Here is a 21778-nt window from a genome sequence, read left to right on the forward strand (position 1 = left end):
CCGCCGCGCCCAGGGGCCAGGCCGCGTGGCAGACCCAGAAGCGGCACTGCCACCCGGGGCCCCCGGCTCCACTGGCCGCGGGTCGCTGAGCCCGCACGTCCCTCTCCTCCCGTCCTCCGCGCGGCCTGGCCGGCACACCGCCGCCAGGCGCGCAGATGAGTGCCCGGGAAGGCCGTGGCAACGCACTGGCAAGCCCCGAGGTCAGGGTCGACACCCGCCCCGGCCTGGGAAAGGCCTGGGAAAGGCCTAACGTCTGTCTGCCTGGGACTCCAACCACGCTCTTGGGTTTCCAGAAACGTGGCGCTGGCGGCAGCAGGGACACCCCCACGGAGCCCTCAGAGACCACCGACCCCACCCCACGTGCGGACGAGGTCACGGAGGCTACAGCGGTTAGGGACCCACGCGAGGAGGGACCAGACACCTCTCCGTCTGCCCACCTCAGAGGGGCACCCGCCGCGTGGGCCCAAGCACCCGCCGCCCCCCACCCCCTAAACCCGCCTCTCACTGGCCCTCAGGGCCACACTCCTCTGCCTGTACTCTCCAACCCCACGAATCCAGAGGCTTCCAAGAGGTGGGCAGAGCTGCAGGCCCTGGGGCCACGAGCCCGCTGCCAAGTGGGTGGGGCTGCCTGCCCGCCCTCACATACGCCTTCAAGGTCTGTAGCGCCAGCCAAGAGGGCCCGGGCAGCTTCTTCCCGGGGCGTATTTCCCAACCATGGGTAGCGAGGAGTCTGAAGGGTCCAGAACAGGGACGAGCGTGCAGTATGGTGGCCTGGAGCTCTGCCAGCTGCTCCGGGCCAACCCCTGGAAGGAGAGGTCTGGGCTCCCGAGGCCCCTCAGAAAGGAAGCCCCCGCGTCGGCCTCACCGGTGGGGCCGGCCACGCTGGGGTAAGATGCCCTCTGAGCCAGCTACGTGGACACCAGCCACCTAAGAGCAGAGCCAGGACCCCAGGGCCTGTGTCCATCCTGGGGCCTGGAGGACAAGGTGGGCTGCTGGGCCGACCGGAAAGAGCGAGGGCCCACGCAGCCCATCCCCATCAGACAGACCCAGGGTTCAGCCCACCCACCCAGGGCACGGGGGCGAGCGCCAGGAGGCCCGTGACTGCAGGGAACCATCCCTGAGAGGCACCTTCAGGGCTCCATTCAAAGAAAAGAACAAGTTGGGGGCTTTGGCCACTGGCCATAAGGGGAGGTGGGGCAGCACCCCCGATGACCTGGCTGGAGGGACTAGGGACTAGACGAGCCCATCTGAGGGCCACGGGCGCCCCCAGAGGCCAGTGGCGGGACAGCACCCGCTCCCCGTGGCGGGTCCCAAAAAGGATGGGATGGGATGACATGGGGAAGGGGACATCCCCAGGGGCCGCCAGAGGGGGCTAGACTACCCTCCCTACACCTCTACCCTGCCCCTCACCCACATCAGGACAGAGAGCTCCATGCAAACAAGGCTACTCCATGGAGGATGCCAGCATGGGGGCCGACACTGGTGGGGTGCGGGGACAGGTTCCTTCAGACAGAATTTCCAGGTCTTCTTCACTTAGGGAGGGACGGAGGGAGGGTGTCGGACAGGGTAAGGGCAGGTAAATGCACGGAGGGAGACAGATGAAGAGGGCAGATGGCTGGTAGGTAGGTGGAAGGGACAGGTAGGTATGTAGGTAGCTCAGGAGGTGGACAGAGACGCGAGCGAGCATGTGCCTTTGCACGTGGTGCTGAAGTAGAGCCGTCTTCGGTGCAACCCCACGGCGGACAAGCCTGGCTGATCACCAGCTCAAAGCAAAAGAACCCACGGGAAAGGGACGTGCGGTGACACTGGACTGAAAAGGGAAGTCAAGACTCCCGGGCACAGCTGCTACGGGGAGACCAGGCACCGCCTGACACAGCTCCCTCCAGCCAAATCCGGTTTGGGAAAGAAAATCAGCCCAATTTACCAGCTGAGCGGCCCCTTTCAACAGTCTCCAAGCCCGCCCACTGCTGGGGTCAGCTGGTTGGCACGGCTTTTCACAGTAGAGAGGGCGTCTGGGGAGACGTCCCCATCTGAGACTTAACTGATCCTCACAGGGTTCTGGCTGGGACCTGGAGCCTCTCCTTCCCCCACACTGGCTGGGGGTGAGCAGCACACAGGCCCCCCCCAGGACCCTCCTTTTTCTTCTACAGAGTACAGGCCACAGGACGGGACCTCCCCTGCATCCGCCCCTCCACCCCACTAAGTCCACAACCACCTGGAGTCTGGGTCCTCTATCTAAGCCCTGCTGCCCATGTGGGGAACTTCTGGGCTGGGGATGAGGAGACTGTCCTTTGCTGCCGGGCCCTAGCGATTAAGAGGCTATTTTTATAAGGCGGTGTGTGTAAAGGCCGGAGCTACCCAAGACATCGGCCAGAAGGCGTCCCAACCTAGGGCTGCCGGCAGGACTGTCCCCAAATTCTCCCCCTATCCCACTACCAACGGGACAGGTGCAAAACTGTCACGCCCCTGCTTGAACGTCCTTGGCTGGTCACGCCCCTGCTTGAACGTTCAGCACACAGGACCCCCTCACCTGCCCGCCCCTCATCCCAAACCAAACCCCCTCCTTTGCAGCCCTGGTGTCTCTTTGCCCTGGGTGAAAGCTGTCCCCTGCTTTGCCACCCAACCCGCCTGGTCCTCATTACAAAAGCGAAGCAGTGGGCCTGACCCCTTGCTGGTTGTGGCTAAAACGGGAGTTCTCGGTCACGGTAGTGACCGATGAGCAGTTAACTCAGAGGCGGCCCTGGCTGACCCGAGCCCTCCCTTCCGGTTGATTCAAGGCCAGGCCTGCCTTGCCAAGCAAGGCGAGGCAGGGACGAGACTTATCTCCGGGGTCGGTGAGCCGAGACCCCACGCCACAGGGGCAGCCCACGTGCCCCGGACCAAAGCTCGAGTCCCACCTACTTGTACTGCTGACACAGAGGAGGCAAAGGGTCCCGAGATGCCCCTACCGGACCACTGACCCCCCAGAGCTACTGTGTAAGCACCCAGGAGAGAATTCCTCAGGTCGCCTCAGACACAAGCTGTATGTGTTCCAGACCTCTTAGTGGTTCGACAAAACCATAAATTCATTTATTAGCCTTGTGAGCAATAACCCATCACCACGTCTTGGCGGGGACTCCTGCTGGTCCAGAAGCCTCACACAGGCTTTCTCCAAGTTAAGAGGCCCCCCACTATGGAGTTTCTTTGGGGGGATGGGTACAATGTCCCATGCCGGCCCGTGGTGACAGAGGCAGGCCGCTGTGGATACATGAAGAACCCCCAGACAGGACACTTTAAGCAGAACTGAACACTGCGTGAGGTACATCTCAGTGACGTGGTGGCAGAACGAAAGATGAAGGGACTCCAGTAGGCCCTCGTCCACACCAGCTCCTCCCGAGCCGGGCAGGGTTGTACCGTCAATCGAGTCAGTGCTCTGTGGAGAAGCGGCCAGTCCCAGGGCTGAGGATTCTTACTGTGACAAAGGTGAGGGGTGGTGGGGGCTCCTTATGGGGAGCAGAAGCCAGCCTGAAGTCTCCCACTGGCCCAAATGGGACATGCTATTAAAATAAGTGGCAGGAACAGATTACAACCCACAAGATAAAACAGGAAACCATGAGCCACCGATGTAAGTCAATCAGCGAGTAAATGAAGTTTGGCGAGAAACTCCGTCTTGGGGCTGCGGAGGCCCTTGCCACACACACCGTTAACAACCAAGGGAACGGGCCACATTCACAAGCAGGTGCCTCCGCACCAGGGCAGGTGGAAAGCGGAGGCCCGGGCAGGACACGGGGAGAACGAGCATTGTTTCTGATTCCTGCCGAGAGGGGTGACCCCAGTCTAGACGCGAGGGACCACCAGTCACCCGCAGTGGGGACGACGTACAGAATCGCCAGCCTGAGATCCACCCGACATCCAGGTCCTGGATGGTACGCAAGGGCGGAGGACCTGGTCTCGTTCAGAGGAAGCTGAAGAGAAGCGAGAATCAGACGCGGGTGACTCCAGATGGGGTCTCGTGGCTGCAGAGGGCATCGCTGAACAGACCGGAGGCTTAGATGGCACAGAGGGGCCCATGCTAACTCTGACTCGATGACTGTGCTGTGGTTAAGAGAATGCTGGTTGCAGAAAATGCACCTGAAGGGTTCCGGGTGATACACATCAAGTCAGCACACAACCCTCAAGCGGTTTGGGTGAAAAATGCTCCTCGCATTTGTGACTCCTCTGTAAGTTTCAGGCTGTCTTGGAAAAAACAGCAATATAATCCCCAGCCCGGCCACGTTACCCCCATTTCACAGATAGGTCAGTGAAGGCTCAGAGTGACTGTCTCCTGGCCAACAGCACACACGTGGATGGCTGAGCCAGTCAGGTCCGAGCGGGACCAGGCAGGGGCAGGGGTGAGACGGTCCGGAGTGCACCCCCGCACAGGGGCCAGGCGGGTTCTCTGCAGCCGCAAGGCACCCTCAAGGCCGTCAGTCCGCTCTGATCAGCCGTGGCGCCGTGGCGCCAAGGGCACGCCACAGGCTCACAGGTCAAGTGGCACCGGGGGGCGCCCGCCTAAAGCTGTGCCCCGTCCAGAGGTGGGCGCATCAGGAGGTGTGGCGACTGTGAGAAGCCTGGCGGATCTTCACGCAGGTCAAGGAGTCACCTACCGCCCGGCCCAGCAATTCCGTCCCTGGGTACACACCGAAGAGTGACAGTGGGTCCCCGCAGAAGCTCGTGCGTGTCTACAGCGGCACTAGCGGTCACAAGCGCCCCGCGCACAAACGGTAAACGGAAATGCGGCGGAGGCACCCTCCACTTCGCTTTTACGAAACACCTAGGTCACTACCAGTTCTTGCTGATCAGACGCAATGTGAAGATTTCTGCGTGGAGGGAAAAAAAAGACAAAAAGCGGGAAGAGCGGCCAGCACTGGTTCCGCAGCGAGCTGTAACAGAGGCGGCGCGAACCCCAGCAGCGGGCGCGGCCCCGCCAACCTCCTTCCCGGGACCCGCGTCAGCCTCCAGCCGCCACAGCTCTGAGCTGTGTCCGTGAGCACCTGGGCTCGATCACGACCGATTTTGGGTCTCCGTTAGCAAAGTAAGTCCCGGGGAGCAGAATCACAAGAGATTTGGGGTCTGGAGACGCCCAAAAAACTTTCCACGTAAATTAACGGTAACCGTTTTGCTTTATGCCGTTTCGGCTTAAGAAAGGTCTCACAGGAACACTGTGCTTTCGGACAGCAGGTGACACTTGGGCGTCCACACGGTAGAACATTACTCGGCCACACAGGGAATGAAGCCCTGACCCAGGCGACGTGGGACAACACGGATGCACACAGAAAACATCCGCACCAAAAAGCCGCACACAGAAGGCCCACACGGGATGAGTCCATCTACATGGAAAGTCCAGAACACGCAGACAGAAAATGGGCGCGGGCTGGCCAGGGGCTGGGGTGGCGGTGGGGGCCGCGAGAGGGCCAGTTCAAGGACACTGGTTTCTTTGACAAAAGCTGGAATGCGGATGCTTACGTAACTCTGACCCACGGAGCCCTACGCTCAATGGAGGTGACTTATAATGCCTGTGAGTTACAGCTCAGTAAAGTGATTCTAGAAAAAGAATACACAAGTAATAAACACAACGTCCTCTTCTGGACACAGGCTCTCCTGGGGGCACTGGGTGGCGATCACCTTCCGTTTCCTCTTGAGGTTGCCCTGTTTGGCCCAAGGAGAGCCCGTCCTGACAGGGAGGGGCGCTGGCAGATGCAGGAGCGACCACAAGCCGCCCACAGCTGGCCAGCGCGCCAACGGTCACATCGTCCGCACGACGCGGTTGGTAAGGGAAGGACCACAGCGTGGTCGGAGAACCGCCTGGAAACAGCACTGAGGAAGCCACAGATCCTCTGGTTTGAGGGCTACGATCTGGTCGGATTTTCGTTTCTTCAGAAATTCCTCGTGTGGCTGTTTCCTTACCTCTTGACCAAAGAAATTTCGGCCGAGACAACAGAGCACAGGCCGTCCCCGCCACACACACAAAACGGCACCAACGGCTGGGGAAGAAACAAGGCCTCAGCAACGTCCGCCTGGCCCCTGCCTGGGCCCGAGCTCTGGGTGGGATGTGCTGCTTTTCCAAGTCACTTTGCACAGCAGGAACCGTGCCCTCCAGGGTCCAGGGGCCCGCCCCGTCGGCCCCTGGCTCTGCCCACCCAGCTGAACTGACTGAACGGGGCCACCAGGGGCCACCTGCCCCCGCGTGCAGCAGGCTTGAGGAACCGGGGTTCGGTGAGAGACCGTGCGGTCCTCTTGCTGGGCTCACCCACACACCTCAGCTCAGCAGTGACCCGGCGGGCCGACCCAGACGGTGCCCACCTGTCACTTACGCAGCCCTGAGCCCGGAGGCCACCAGGGACCCACGTGGCACTGACTCACACCTGCGGTCCTCCTAATCCGCATTCTTGGGCCAGGGGGGCTTCTCACAGCACCCTGGTTCCGGTCAGGGTCCCGGTCACGTCCCGGCAACACACGACTGCCTCAGACCCTCCAGGATGAGCAGCAGGGCCGACGCTGAATTTAAAGGCGCTGAAGGGAGACGGGGGCACCACGGGTCCACCCACAAGTCAGGCTGAGGGATGAGCAGAGCCAACCTCCCTGCCTCGGACACACCAACCAAGCAGTAGTTGGCTGTGTGTCAGCCCGGCTGCTGTCAGCTCCAAACACAAGTTTACGAAGAGGTCGTCCCGAAAACCACAATTAACGCTCGGTGTCCTCTCCCAAATTTCGAGACGTGTGTGAACTTTTTCTCCGCAAAATGGGTACGAGATACAAACACTACTGGGAACAAGCACCTAGCAGTTTTCCCCACTGGAACTCTTCCTGCACGAACGCACCAGAAGCGGGACTCTGCTGGAAACAACTGCACAGCATTTTATTCATGGACGCCCCGGGGTGTGGCGGGTCACTGGCCCAGGGAGAGGGTCTGCAGGACAGTTTCACGTCTCGGAGGTTCCTGACCAAGGTCAGCACGGCGCCAGCACTTTCTGGGGCCTGGGGCACGGCCACCGAGCAAGGGGCCCGAGCCTCTGCCGACACAGCAGGTCAGGAGCCGCTGCCATCGGGACACGGTCTTAGGAGCGGGGCCCTGCGGCCCCGATCCCCCGCTCACCTCAGCACAAGACGGAGGGGCCGCAGGGAAGGGCCTCCCCGCATGTGCGGGGCCTGCCAGGGTCACTTCCCGCTCCGTGGCGGCTGCCGCCTCCTCATCCGTAGGTCCTGGCAATCGGTCACCTTCGCTCTGGCCCCCGCCCGAGGCTGCCGTCGCCGCCGCCTCTTCCGAGCCCCTCTCCCAGCAGGGCCCCCGGGCTGCTCCTGGGGCCCGGGGCGCTCAGCCCCCGAGCCCTGCCGCCTCGCCATCCTCTCAGCTCCGGAGCTCAGGTCTGGGCACGAGTCCTCCTCGCCGCCTTTCCCTACAACAGCAAGGCCACGTGAACGAGGCGCCGGGGCCTGGTTGCCTCGCTTCCACCCGGACCAAAGACGCTGCCGGCTCCGGGGCCGCACGCGGGACACACAAAGGGAGCCCACACAGAAGCACCGACGGGCTCAGGAGCGTCCCAGCAGCGTGGAGGTCAAGTGCCACAGCCATCGGGCACCCGCGAGGCTATTTATGGTGGCTCCCGGCCGGGCAGGCGGACCGGAAGCAGACCTTCAGGAAAGCCAGCAGACAGACTCAGGAGAGAGGAGGTGGCCACAAACGTGCGACCTGAGGGGTGAGGAGGCCCGGAATGCAGGATGGGGCAGACTGGGTCCGGGGTCCAGCCTAGCAGCGCTGCACGAGCTGGGCCACTGACTGCAGCAAGGGCCCGGGCATAAGCCAACACGGGGGGAGGTGGCCTGGGCACGGGCAGAAGCAGTGGCGACCCAGGACACCCTTCAAAGGGTAGATGCCAGGACCTGAGACGGTTAGCACCGTGGGTGAACACCAAGGTTAGCACCAAGGCACGAATCCTACCTGCCTTGTTCTGTAACCCAGATTTGGGCAAACGCTTCTTCGTCTTCCTCTCCCGCCTGTCTTCCTGCAGGTTCCTGCAGGCTTTTTCCGGAACGTCATCCTCAGGGAAGAGCCCTAGGGACCAAGGCAGGTGATCAGGAGGCAAAAGGCAGGTTGTGATGCTGTCGGTGCGCGTTCAGGACTGCAAACCACCATGCAGGGTCCACCTCCAGGCGCCGCGAGCAGGAAGACCGTGTTCATGCCCCCACAGCCACGACCGGCTCGAAGCCGCGCCAGCAGGAAGTGGGGGGGGGGGGTGTCCTGCAGCACTGATGGTGGGTCGTGACCCATGCCCTAAAAACCTCATGCTGAAAGGGAGCCAAGACCGCCCTCCGGGCCAATGGCGATGTTCTCTACGCTGACGGGGGCAGCGCCTGTGACACCCAGACGTACGCAACACGCACGCACGTGCGTGAATTTTACCTAAAAATACCACACTTCAGCTCACGGTGCGCACAAAGTAGTTGGGGTTACGGTGTGACGGAGGAAAAGGGAGACATGTGACACAGCAGGGACAGTAAATACCGATGGCAGAACTGGACACCCTCCCGACGTCGCTGTGTTTAAAAGTTCTCACAGCGAAATAGGGGACATGCCCGTCTCCAGTCATAAGCCGAGAAAACACCTTTCAGAAGAAGCCTCATTACCAGCCCCCCCAGCCACGCACTGAGAAGTGCTACCGTCTGCCACACAGCGTGCCAGCAGCAGGGCAGGCCTGAGAACTCACTAGAAATGCAGGTTCTCGGGCTGCCGTGCCCGGGGGGCCAGCAGAGCGTCACAAGCCCCCGGGGCTCTAGCACACGTGCAGGGCTGACAGCCACAGCATTGGGCTAGGGCGAGCGCAGAACCCCTCGGGCCCCCTCTTCCCCAGAGCCCCGCCTCCGCAGACCAGTCAAGTCATGAGGGTGACCACGCGAGCCAGTGTACGCCCAGGAGAAAGGCCGGGGTCCCGGCGCGAGATGCTCACCTTCAGCGAGGTCCTGCAACCTGCAAGGAAAGACAGGCACTCAGCACGGCCACAGCCACTGCCCGAGGGCGGAGGCCGCACCCGTCTCTGCACCGGGCTGCCCGCGATGAAGCCCCCCACCCGTGCTCTGAGGTCGGGACGGAGGGAAGGCGCCAGGCCAAAGGAGCGAGGGCAACGCCAAGGACAGAGGGAAGGGCAACTTACTTCCGGATCACTTTGTAGAGGCGCTTCCTGTTCTGGGAAGGGGTGTCCTGCTGACTGGCCGCCGCGAACAGTCTGCTGGCCACAGCCTCATAGTCAAACTGTTGCCCAAAAAGAGACACCAGTCACCTCCCAGCTGCTCTGGGAGCGGAAACCGAGCAGAGAGAGCACGCAGACCACATGCAGACTCTCCGATGGGGTCACAAGGACGGGTCCTGATGACGTCCTCCCGAGTCCCCTCCGCTAACACCACGTACAAGGCATGAGGCAGTGAGCAGGACCCCAGCGCTGCTGACAATGTAAAGGGCCCACCCAGGCCAGCCTCTCTGTGACCCCCCCCCCCCCCCCCCCGCCGCGCCCCGGGCAGCCACATCAAGATGAGCAGGAAACACTCGTTCAACTCTGACAGATGCTACTTAGGCCATACACCTAATTCCTACTCCTTTAACAAGCAGTCAACGTTTGAAAAGTTAGTAGGAAGTGTACGTTTCCAATGGGCCTGAAGTCACAGGTCCTGTTTGCCGGGTTCTGACCCCGAGCGCAACACAAAAGGTGACCCGTCGGCAGTGCTATCTCATGGGTCTAGTGCTCCAAGAGGCGAACAGGGAGCACACCGCTTGCACGGACTCCGTGACTCGGCACGTGAGGGGCTGGAGCGCCCGCCTTCCTGGCGAGCAGAGGCGGAGCCAGGCCCCGAACACAGGCCACCCACCTGGAGGACGGGGCCCATGCTGTCCTCGCCATCTCCTGCTGGCTCCTCGCTCGTGTCAGGTGCGGCCCCGTGGAGAGAGCCTAGAACAAAAGGGCCCCCGTGAACAGGTGCATATACCCAGCGTGCAGAGGACCCCAACACAAACACCTGGGAACCTGGAGCCCCGTGCACCAGGGCCCAAGACCTGGGCAGAGGTAGGTGCAGGCTGGGGTGGGGGCTCACACCGAGGGGTAAGGTGCCACTGCAGGCCTGGAAATGAAAGCAACGTCCCAAAGGCGGAGGGGCCTGAGCAGCCCTCAGAGCGAAACTAAGAATTAGGAGCGGGCGCTTACATAGCCAACGCAGCGTCAGAAGTTCCGGAGACAAAGAAGAGGGGTGCTAGATCTCACCACGGGAGAGCCCCCGATCAAGGGGCTGCAGAGACAGTGTTCAGATCGCTCGGGGCTATGATGTCACGGCCCACCTGCAGCATGGTTCTGGACAACAGGCAGGCACGCAGGACAGAGAAGGGGGACGGCAGGGCCACAGGCAGGCTCAGGGGGCCCTCCAGGAGACTACTAAACCTGCCTGTGTCGGGGCGACTCGGCTACAGAGGAAAAGGATGGGCAAGATACACAAGATGGCCGGATAAAACGCTGGGGGCACAAACACAGACGCCAGGAAAGCTCCACTGGGGGCGTGAAGAGCTGGCAGGGGGGGAAATTAACCCTTGAATCCACGGGGTCAAATGACCTTCCATAAGGGCTCTAGAACCACTCACTGGGGAAGGACAGGCTCTTCAACAGACGGTGCTGGGAAAACTGGACATCCATGTGCAAGGGAACGAAGCTAGGTCTTGACCTAGCACCATAAACAAAAATCAGCTTGAAGCAGGTGAAAGACCTACGTGTAAGAACTCAAACAGCGTAACTGTGAGAAGTAAATAAAGCAAGGCCCTCACGAGACTGGACGCAGCGAGGACTTCTCAGGTGTGGCCCAGAAGACACAGGGAACAGGGCAATTGAATTTTATGAGGATGAAAACTTCCGTGCACCCAAAGCCGCTACCCAGAGGGCAGTGCACAGAGGGAGAAGATATCTGCGAATCACAAACCCGACAAGGCGTGAGTGTCCAAAACACACAGGGAGCCCCTAACACTCAGCGGCACAGGGCACCCTCCCCTGCCCAAAGGACTAGGGCAGACCCATCTCCGGGAAGACGCACAGACGCCCACCAAGTGCATAAGGGTGTTCACATCCCCGATCATCGGGGACACACAGACCAAAACCACAGCGAGACACCCCCTCACACCCACGGGGATGCTCCCGCCAACAAAACAGGACATGGGGCCCCTTGTGCGCCGTTGGCAGGAATGCAAGAGGTGCAGCTGCTGTGGAAACAGCATGGAGGGGGTCCTCAAAAAATTTTTAAAAACAGTTACGTATGATCCCACAATCCCACTTCAGGGCATTTGCCCCCACGAACTGAAAGCAGGGACTCCGAGCAAACCCTGTTCACCCATGTTCACTGCAGAGTCCTTCACAGTAGCTACAATGTGCAAGCAACCCAAGGGTCCCTCGATGGGTGACTGGACACCCATAACGTGGTCTATGCACGGTGGTGCACTATTCAACCTTAAGAGAAAAAACAAGGAAAGAAACTGACATGTGCTCGAGGACGTGATGCTGAGTGAAATCAGCCGGCCACAAAACGACAAATCCCGTGGGATGCACTTATATGAGGTCCCAGAGCAGTCAGCGTCACGGAGACAGAGAATGGATGGTGGGCGCCATTGGCTGGGGAGGGAGCGATTGAGGGGAGGGGGTCAGTGTTTAACGGGGACAGAGTTTCAGTATGGAAAGATGGAAAGTTCCAGAAAGATGGTGGGGACAGCTGCACAACAGTGTGAACACGCTTACCACCACCGAACTGAACACTTAACAATGGTTAATGTAGTAAGCTTCACATAACGCATATTTTCGCACAAAAAGAGTCAGAGGCGGGCAGAGTCCTAAAGCTGGCGGTAGACGCACGCCTGCAGCCACAGGCCACGACCGAGGCCACAGGCCACTGAGATCAACTGACGTCCCACGAGGACCCACATGAACATCGAGACGGTGAACAGACCCCACAGCCCTTCCCCGGGACATCCCCCGTGGCAGGTTTCCCCGTGGTACGCTCTATCCACTCACTCACCCACCCTGGCTCGTGGGCACCTCGTCTGTGCCAGGTGCCGCTCCCGGCACTGGGGACGCAGCTGTGATCAACAACACTCGCCGTCCTGGGGGAGCCCACGTCCGGTGGGGAGAAAGGGCCACAAATGACAAACGTGATTTATCTAAGTGATTTATCCCAGAAAATGAGATGTGTTGGGGGGAAACCCAGTGAGCGAGCCAAGGCAAGGGCTGGGAGGCTGTTTCAACAGGGTGGTCCGGGTGGGCCCAGTGATGGAGGGCTGGGACTGGAGAGAAAGGGTGAGCGGGGAGGAACCGTAAGTCAGAAAGGAGCCAGGGAGTCAGGATCGCATCCTGGGAAAGGGAGGCTGGAGAGGAAAAACACACGTGCTTGTTTCTGGAAGTCAACCCGGCTGCTGAGCCACGGATAAAAGCTGGGGGTAAGCTCAGGAACAAGGGGACCAGGCCAGAGGTGAACGCGGGGACCCCGGCAGGCACCGAAGCTTGCCGGGCCAGGACGGGTGCCGGCACACCAGATGTGCTGTGACCCTCACCTCTCCGTGGCTCCTTGGACGGCACGTCCTCCTCCCGCTCGTCCTCCGACGTCCCCTCCTCCTCCTCTGCTGCCTCCAACTCATTCATAAGGTCCTCGATGGCAAACGGGGCCTGCTCCACGATCGTTTCAAAGACGCCCCGAGTGATGTTATGCAACACCAGGGAGCTGAGGGGCAGCCGCACAGGAGCAGGCCAGTTAGGTCGCGCCCATCCATCCAGCCCCGCCCACGGCAGCCGCCCTCCAGTGACCCTGTCATGCACCCGGACGGGACTCAGCCTCTCTTCCCGGAGGTGGGCATCCGGGGAACTCAGCGAGAAAGAACCGGCCGGAGGAAGCCCTGCCACTTACTCCTTAGTCTGAGCGGCGATCGTGCAGAAGGGCTCGATGAACTTGAGGTTCTGGTCCGCCGTCAGCTACGGGAAGAGACAGGCGTGGCCTGAGGCCCTCGTGCCTGCGCACAGGTGAGGGGCTCGGCCGCCACCCTCGGCCCGCCGCCCTCACCTCCGCGGCGCCCACTTTGCTCAGCTCCTCCAGGAAGATCTCAAGGAAGTGGCTCTTGACCCCGCTGGGGGCCTGGCTGTCAGGGTGCAGGATCTCTGTCGTCAGCAGCTCCAGCAGCCGTTCCGCCTGCCTGAGGAGGGAGACGGGCAGGTACAGCAGGCGGCCACAGCCGGCCACGAGCCGGTGAGGTCCCTCTACCTGAAGCGGAACTCGGACGGGGCACGGTGACAGGCAAGCGCCCATCCTCCCAACGTGCCGCTTTCCGCCGGTGCCTATCTGGTGACCCGGGCAGGTCTGTTCCAGCACAAAGGACTTGTCATTACAGATGTGGGACCACTGTCGGCACCAGCACACGTGGCAAGACAACCTCAGCTACGAGGGCCTTCCCTTCCAACACCATGCCGGGGGCCTGGAGTGACAAGAGGCCGCACCACCACGTCTCGCACGGCTCTGTCCTCGCGGGGAAGGAACGCCAGGACAGGGCAAAGAAAGGAGGGGAGGCCAGCGAGGGGGAAGAGCCGCTTCCCCGGTTCCACTGCATGGAGTACGTGGCCCGGGCAGACCACGTCTGCCCTCCCCTAGCATGCTGGTTTCAGTGGTCTGAGGCCTGGGGCTCCAAGGTCAGAGAGCCCTGGCGACCAGCCTTTGATGGTCCCGATGCATTGAGGTGCAGAGTAACGTAGTGTTCCCTTCACCTGAATCGTAAAACGCGCCTTCTCTAACGAGCTCCGCGGCTGAAGCGGACGCTTGGCCGCACGGGGACTCGCTGGCTAGGAAAGGATGCTGTCTGCGGCTCAGCCTGGGGACCCCTCCTCCCAGGCCAGGGCCAGTAACGAACGTTGCCAGGCAACCGGCGCCATCCGGCTGCTCGAGAACGGGGACAGGCTGCAAGGACAGCCGGGGCGGACAACACTGGTGACCCCAGGCCGATGGGAGGCTCCCAGCTTCTTCAAGAGGACCTCTGCATTCCATTCCCCACAACGAGGCTGGAACTACTCTCGCAGTGATAAACCGAAGAGTTAACAGAAATAAGACGTCCCTTTAACATGCCCCTCTGCTCAGGCACCAGCCACCTATGGGGACTGAAATCCTGAGTCCCGTCCGGTGGGCGCCTGACCCCGGGCACCGCCCCCCCCCCGGAAGTAAAGGATGAAAATCACTCACAAGCAGAGGCACCCTTGCCCTAAACATGAAGTCACTCATAATCAGGGAATACGGTCCGCTCCTGCTGATCCACGTTTATTTGGGAAAACGCGGGCCAGAGGCAAGGACGTCCCCTCGCTCTCCAGAAGATGCACCGCCTGGGCTGGGACACATGCCTGGTGCAGCAGCTAGGCCAGTGGCACTGGTTTTAGGGTCCGCAGGCTTGAAATGAGCACTTTAGCATACTTACGATTCTTAATCACGAAACCACTCACAATGTGTTGTTTCCGACCCTCCCCGCTCCCCAGACCTTGCAGCAGAACACGGGACGCAGGGGGCGCCTTTGATGCATCGTCAGTGAAATAAAAAAGCGCTCTGCAAACGTGGTGTTTGCTCCACGCCCCTCTGTGCCCCGCACACAGAACACCGCAGAACCTTAAAGGTCGTTACCTGTTGCTGTTCAGCATCTTAAATGTGTTCTGAGTTCCTACACGGGGAAGTGTCACTCTCACGATGAGAAAAAAGTGTAAAGAAACAGAGTTTTAATTTTAAAAGCTTTAAAATGGCAGCTCAGAAACCCATCTGGAGCCGCAGACCTCGGCCTGCCTCCTGAAGGTGTAGACAGTGGTGCCATACCTGGGAGGCACGGCCCAGGTGGCCTTGCCGGGCGTGGTCCCGGGGGGCCCAGGAGGGTGGAGGAGGGCTGGGGCTCGGCACAGCCCCCCAGCCCGGAGCCCGGGGGAGCCCAAGGCCGGCCACAGACCGAGGGGGCCTCTTAATGTGGGGGACGCGGACTTCCCCCATCACAAGCACCACTGTCAAAAGTGACAAGTCTGAATGAATCAAAACTTTCTGTGACTGGAAGCAAATACCACTGACAACAGAGCCAACTATGCCACCCCATATGAAAACAAAACAAAAAACAAAAACCACCACCTTGGCTGTGCGTTAACTATGTTGAGAAATGACACTACGTTATTTACAATGAGAGAACTCGACTGGGATTCAGAGTAAGAACTCACCATCAAGGCTGAAAACGTTCACTTCTGAGGACACAAGAACCAACTACGATGTTACAAATGCCTTCCTATGAAGCACCACTGGGTCACCCTTTCACGGGAAGACTGACGTCTCTTTATGACAAAGAGCTAAAGAAGAGGCACGTGACCCAACCCCCAGGGAAGGAACGTGGGCTCGCCCGTGAGAAGCACAGCGGCTCTCAGGATGCACCATGAATACCAACCTTTCTTCCCACCCCTGCATCTTCAGGGCCTTCAAGGACTCGTTCAGGACCATCCGCATGAGCTGTGGCATGAACAGAGACCCCCGTTAGTGGGAGCAAGGCCCCGACTTCCCAGAATCCCCTCCACCCTGGTCGTCTCCGTGGCCCAGAGCGCACAGCAGGCCCCCCAGAGCTGCCGGTGGACAGGACACCGAGCTTCAGGACCCTGAGTCCAGAGGATACGCCGCTGCCCCCAGGCTGGGATGTTCCCACCTTCCAAGAGCACCCGGAATTCTAGCTCACAGTGGACACATCCGGGGGCACCGGCAGCACCATCAACAAAAGCCAAACGGAAGTGTCCTCGTTTCAGGGGTGGGAGCAGAGAACCAAGCGTGGGTCCCCCCTGGGGAGGCAGAGCGCTTTGGGAAAACCAGGTCTGAAACGGAGAACGGCCCCTCTGCCCCCCCCCCCCCCCCCCGAGGGCTGCCGTCCCGACAGAATGGAAGCATTCGCTCGCTCTCTCGCCTTCACATCAGGTCCCGGCTTCCCCCCACAACTCCCCGCTTCCCGCTGCAACAGCCTTTCCACCCGGTTTCCCCACCGTCCAGAGGCCGAGCAGCAAGCCCGCAGAGGGATCCGGCAGTGGTAAAGGGACAGAGGGTGCACAGGGCACAGCTGGCAGCCAGAAGACCCGTGCCTAGGAACACGGGGGGCTCATGTGACATCACTCCTGGGGCCGGCGGCGCCACCGAGGGGGCTGGCCTCTACAGGGGGCTGTGCTGCTGGGCGCGCTCACACAGGCCCCCACCAAGCAACAGAAGCCATCCTTCCAAGGTCGCGGCAACTGCATCTCAGGGAACGGGGAGCTGACTCACACAGAAGCTCCTCTGTCTTGTAAACCTGCACCTTGTGCACGTGCACAGCTCGGGTCCTGGCCCCACCCCGACTGCCCTAGCGTCCACCCTCCTTCCTTCTTGGGCTCCGGGCCTTGCCCACTAGCTGGTCCTCACCCTGGCGTCTGAGATACACAGTGTCCACGCAGCCCTGGGCCGAGTCTGAGCCGGCAGCCGATCCCGAGTAACTACAGCCCCACGGGGCCGTCCTCAGTGAGGCCCAGCCAGTGCCCTACTGGGTTCCCACTGGGTCCCCTGCTCTCAGACGGCAACACTGCCCCAAGTCCCAGCGAATACCACTGTAGTGACGAGACTGCGGTTCAAATGGGGGGGGAGGGGAGTGGACGGCAAGACCCTGAGTGCGTAAAACTCCACCTGTCCTGCATTTCTGAGAGCAGACAAGTAACCGAAGTTCGCAGGAATGCAGCACAGAAAAGAAAAAGCGGATTCTGCACACAACTATCACATGAATCGTCCTCACGCAGAGGAAAACATCACAGGCTGGAGCCCACCGTGGACCCGAGGTCTGTGTCTCGGGCACGAACCCGACGGAGGCTTGCTGGCTCACAGGGCCACGGCCTCTCCAGCAGGGATGCGATGGCTGCACCACCGACTCTCCCCAGACGGGTGACTCTGACACCCCTGCCTGAGACCGAAGCCCGTGCGTTACGTTCTGAACCGTCTGCACGCTCACCGACCCTGAGATGGGGCAGACGCTGTGCAATCGCGGGCCCGTGCTCCCCTCGAGGCCCATTGGACTCACGGGTCACAGTCCTCAGGGCCATCGCGCTGCCCAGGCAGGGCAGGAAAGGCTCAGAGGCCACATCTCTCGGTGCCGTGCCCCCAGCTCTCCCCCACCTGCCCTCATGCCCACGGCCGCCGGCACGGCGGGGCCCAGAGAAGAACGCAGAGCCTCCTCACCATGTAGAACTTATCCAGGCGCAGTCTGTCAATGCCCGTCCACTCGCGGTTCATGGTTTGCCAGAATGTTTGAAGGAACAGGTGCTCTGAAGGAGAAAGGCCAGAAGAGAATCACAGGGGAACACGGATGCCGCTTTGCAAGGTGGGGTGAGACAGTGTGGAGAAACCCGGTCAGGACGCCACGCGCAACCAACCGCTGGGGTCCTTGCCCCAGGCCGCGGAGCTCAGAAGCGGTGTTAGGAAGCGGGCCTAGAAATGGGACCAGGAGGGACCTCAGAAAGCAAGCGCCCAGCTACAACCTCAAACCGCAGCCACGTTCTCTGAAGAACAGGCACAGCAAGCTGGCAAAGCCGGCAGCAGAGAAGCGGCTCCAGCCAGTCCCCCGCCCCCTCCCCGACACCCACGCCCGGCCCCCACATCCCCTAACCCGCTCAGGCACAGAAGCCCACCAATGGCGGGAAGTCGCACACAGTGCTACGAGCTGTGTCCCCCAAATTCACGTCGAACCCTAACCCCAGGACCTCGGAATAACTTTATCTGAAGATCGGGTCTTTAAAGAGGGAATGAAGGTAAAACGAGGGGAGCGATGGGGGCCCTAAGCCAATCTGATTTGTGCCTTTGTAAGAAGAGATCAGGACACAGACACACAGAGGGACGAGCAGGTGAGGACACGGGGAGAGGACGGTGTCTGCACGCCCAGGAGCAAGGCCTCCAGGAACCAGCCCTGCCCACGCCTTGACCCTGGGACACACGTGGGGCCTCCCTGATCTCCTGTGACAAGTTTCTCCTACAGCAAAGCTTGGTCAGGCGCTTCAATAACAGACAAGCCCAAGTCCAACTCGTACAACTATCACCAGGCGAGTCTTTCTACTTGGCCTTCTGCAGGCTCTCAGAGAGAACAAGTTAGAAAACACAGACCTCCGCTGTCTGCTCAGATGTAGTTACCTCGACTACCTGTGCACCCCTAACTGCACTACTCCACCCACGTAAGTGTAACTGAACTAAACCCGCCCGGTCCTCACCAGCAACGGCCACACTATCTACAGGGTGACACCGGGCCACCCTGGCTGTGGCCCACCTGAACACCGTGGGGAGGTCGAAACTGCCGGTGCCCGGCCCCAACGCCAGAGCCACATTCATCTGGACCGGGGTCTAGACGTCAAGATTCGTAAAGATGCCCCAGTGATCACAGCGGGCAGGCAGCAGGGTTGAGAACCACGCATCTTGGGCAGGACAAGCACAGAAGCGCTGGGGAAACACTGAGGGAACACCCCACCTATCAGGTGACTCAGCCAAGCAATTCGGCAACCCTGCGCTAGGTCTCCATTTCTAGGTCTCCGTTTTTATTTTAAAATGTAAGATACCGGCCCTTTAGACTCCAGCTGGGTCCACGGTGGATAAACAGGTTAATACCGTCAGACACCTAGAGCAGGGTTTTGCAGTTAAGCACCAGCAGACGCCAGGAAGAACGGGGCCTCCCTTTTCTCTAGGTCTCAGGACGCAAGCCTCCCACGTCCCGTAGCCAACGTTCTGCCCTTACCCCAGGGCTTCCCCAGGGCAGGGATACTCACGTGCCTCTGTGGTCTGAAAAGCATGGATGAGCTGGGAAATGGTCCTCCCTAGTTCCTCCTGCGTGGTAAACAGTAAAAACCGCTCTCAGACCCTGAAGAAACGTGGTCTTACAACAAGAGGCATCAGCAGAGAGGGGAGCCTGGGTGGCTCAGTAGGTTAAACATCCGACTTCGGCTCAGGTCATGATCTCGCGGTTCGTGAGTTCAAGCCCCACGTCAGGCTCTGTGCTGACGGCTCGGAGCCTAGAGCCTGCTTCTGATTCTGTGTCTCCCTCTCTCTCTCTGCCCCTCCCCCATTCATGTTCTGTCTCAAAAATAAATAAACGCTAAAAAAATTTTAATATAAAAGGATGTTTATTACAATATTGGTTTTTTTCGGTTTTTTGTCTATTCACTTGTTATTTTTCAATTTACATCCACATTAGTTAGCATATAGTGCAACAATGATTTCAGGAGTAGCTTCCTTAATGCCCCTTACCCATTTAGCCCATCGCCCCTCCCACAGCCCCCCCAGTAACCCTGTCTGTTCTCTGTATTTAAGAGTCTCTTCTGTTTTGTCCCCCTCCCTGTTTTTTTTATATTATTTTTGTTTCCCTTTCTTTATGTTCACCTGTTTTGTCCCTTAAAGTCCTCATACGAGTGAAGTTATATACTTGTCTTTCTCTGACTAATTTCACTTAGCATAATACCCTTCAGGTCCTTCCACGTAGTTGCAAATATCAAGATTTCATTCTTTTTGATTGCCGAGTAATACTCCATTGTGTATATATATATATATATATATATATATATATATTATATATGGTAGACATTTGGGCTCTTTTAGACTTTGGCTATTGTTGACAGCACTGCTATAAACATGGGGGTGCATGTGCCCCTTTGAAACAGCACACCTGTATCCCTTGGATAAATACCTAGTAGTGCAATTGCTGGGTCGTAGGGTAGTTCCATTTTTCATTAAAAAAAAACCCAAAAAACAGTTTTTTGTTTTTTTAGCAAAAAAATAAAAAATACAGCATCGAAGCTGTGAAAGTGCACCCAGTGTCTGAGGCTACCTTAAATGCCCATCTGTCCTCCCACTGGCACGGCTACTCCGGCTTCTCCTGCTACCGCCTCATACGCTCACCTGGAGGAGGGCCTTGTCCTGCATCCACATGCAGTAAAACAGTCCTTTCCAAACCTTCAGCAGCTCGTCATGAGTGAAACCACCTGCACCAGAAACAGCAACACTCGAGGTAAACCAAGATTTTAGTGCCAGGAACAAAGCCAGAGAAATGCGACTGCCCGAATTACATCAAAGCCTCTCACTGTCAAGGTGCCTGGCCCTCTCCTCCGGCGCCATCCTCCCAACTCAGAACCCGCTGGGACTGGGCCTAGACCCCCAGGTAACAGCCATTTCATTCATCCAATAAACAAGAATCTACAAGTATCCATATTCCATTTCTGGGCTCTCAACACTGCATGCGTCTGTCATAATGCATTCAGCTCTGCACTTGGGATTTGTGCATTTTTGTGTTAAGCTTCAAATTTTAAATGAAAAAGTTAATTCATTCAAACTAGGAAGGGAGCTACAGAAAAGCACTTGAAATATTTACAGGGGTCCTAGAAATGTGCCCGGCACTCCGTTCCTGAAGCAATGGTTCTCAGACTTTAGCACTAGGAATGGAATCACTTGGAAGGTTTCTGACTCCTTAGGGCTGGAATGGGACTCAATAATTTGCATTTCTAACAGGTGCCCGGGTGACGCGGAAGCTGCTGAGAGGGGCCACACTTTCAGAACCAGCGTTGGAGAGATCAGTTCACAAGAAGCACGTCCTCCGCCCCGGCAGAGGCCACACTGCACCTAACTCAGACCACAACCCAGTGACTACACAAAGAGAAAACTACCAACGGCAACAAATGCCGCCCTGAGGGAAAAATGCCGAGTGCCCGAACACCGGGTAGCAGAGATATCAGGACACACGGTCTGAGGACGGCGCCGATTCCCAGGGGGAGGGAGGTCTGAGCTGGGAAAAGGAGGTAAGGGCTGGAGAGGGGGGAAGGGGTCCACGAAGAGGGACACGTGGTCACCACCACAACCAGGAGGAGCCGCGAGGGGCCGGAGAGGGGAGGGGCGCAGGGCGAGAGCTCGCCGGGCAGGACAGGGGGGCCTGCACCACACGGAGGCCGCGCCGGCCCGGCCACGTGGAGGTCCCGCGTGGTTCCGACGTCCCACCCGGCCCCGCGCCTCCGCAGGCCTCCGGCCGCCCCGCGACCCCCGCCGCGGTCCCACCCCCGCAGGGCGCCCACGCCCCGCCAGCCCACGCCAACCTGCGGCCCGCTGAGTCCTGGCGACGATGTATTTCCGGAGCCTCTTCACCGCCCGGTCCCGGGTCACCTGCTCGTTCCCGGCCAGGCGCTGGGCCAGCTGGATCTCGGGGGGGAGCGGCACGCGCGGGCCCATGGCGAACGCCCCGACCCTCGGGCGCCGGCGACCACTTCGCTTCGCCGGGGCGCGCGCGCGCGTGACGTCACAGGACCGCGCCGGCCTCTCTGGGGCGTGCGCGTGACGTCATCGGCCCCGCCCGTCTCTCTCGGCGCGAGCGAGTGACGCCTCCCGGCCGCGCCGGCGTCTCTGGGGGCGCGAGCTCCCGCCGCCTAGCGGCCGGTCCGGGATGCCGCTTCGCTGGTTCTGCGGGTGGCCGTTCACCCTGGACACTCGGGGTTAAAGAGAGACCATTATGGGGCGCCTGGGTGGCTCGGTCGGGTCAGTGTCAGGAGTCTTCATCTAGGCTCAGGTCGTGATCTCACCGTGGGTGAGGTCGAGCCCTGCGTGGGGCGCCTTGCTGGCAGTGTGGAGTCGGCTTGCAGTTCTTTGCCTTTCCCTCTTTTCTCTCTCTCTTTCTCTCTCTGCCCCTCCCCTGCTTGCGCATGCGTGGGCTCTGTCTCCCTCTCTAAATAAA

At 59.7% G+C, this 21778-nt stretch overlaps 1 protein-coding gene across 1 annotated transcript; it reads right to left on the reverse strand.

Moving 5' to 3' along the window:
• Positions 1-3045: 3045 nt before the first annotated feature.
• RRP1 (ribosomal RNA processing 1) lies at positions 3046-21639 on the reverse strand. Its single transcript, XM_042955752.1, has 13 exons — positions 21147-21639; positions 19963-20045; positions 18837-18894; positions 17266-17351; positions 15473-15534; positions 13087-13216; positions 12934-12998; positions 12584-12750; positions 9877-9956; positions 9168-9265; positions 8964-8983; positions 7958-8071; positions 3046-7415 (listed from the first exon to the last, which is right to left on the reverse strand). Exons 1-13 carry the CDS (start codon positions 21277-21279, stop codon positions 7177-7179), a joined length of 1335 nt encoding a protein of 444 aa, XP_042811686.1. The 5' UTR covers positions 21280-21639; the 3' UTR covers positions 3046-7176.
• Positions 21640-21778: the final 139 nt, after the last annotated feature.

Source organism: Panthera leo, chromosome C2 (genome assembly GCF_018350215.1).
Source record: "Panthera leo isolate Ple1 chromosome C2, P.leo_Ple1_pat1.1, whole genome shotgun sequence".
Classification (NCBI taxonomy): domain Eukaryota; kingdom Metazoa; phylum Chordata; class Mammalia; order Carnivora; family Felidae; genus Panthera; species Panthera leo.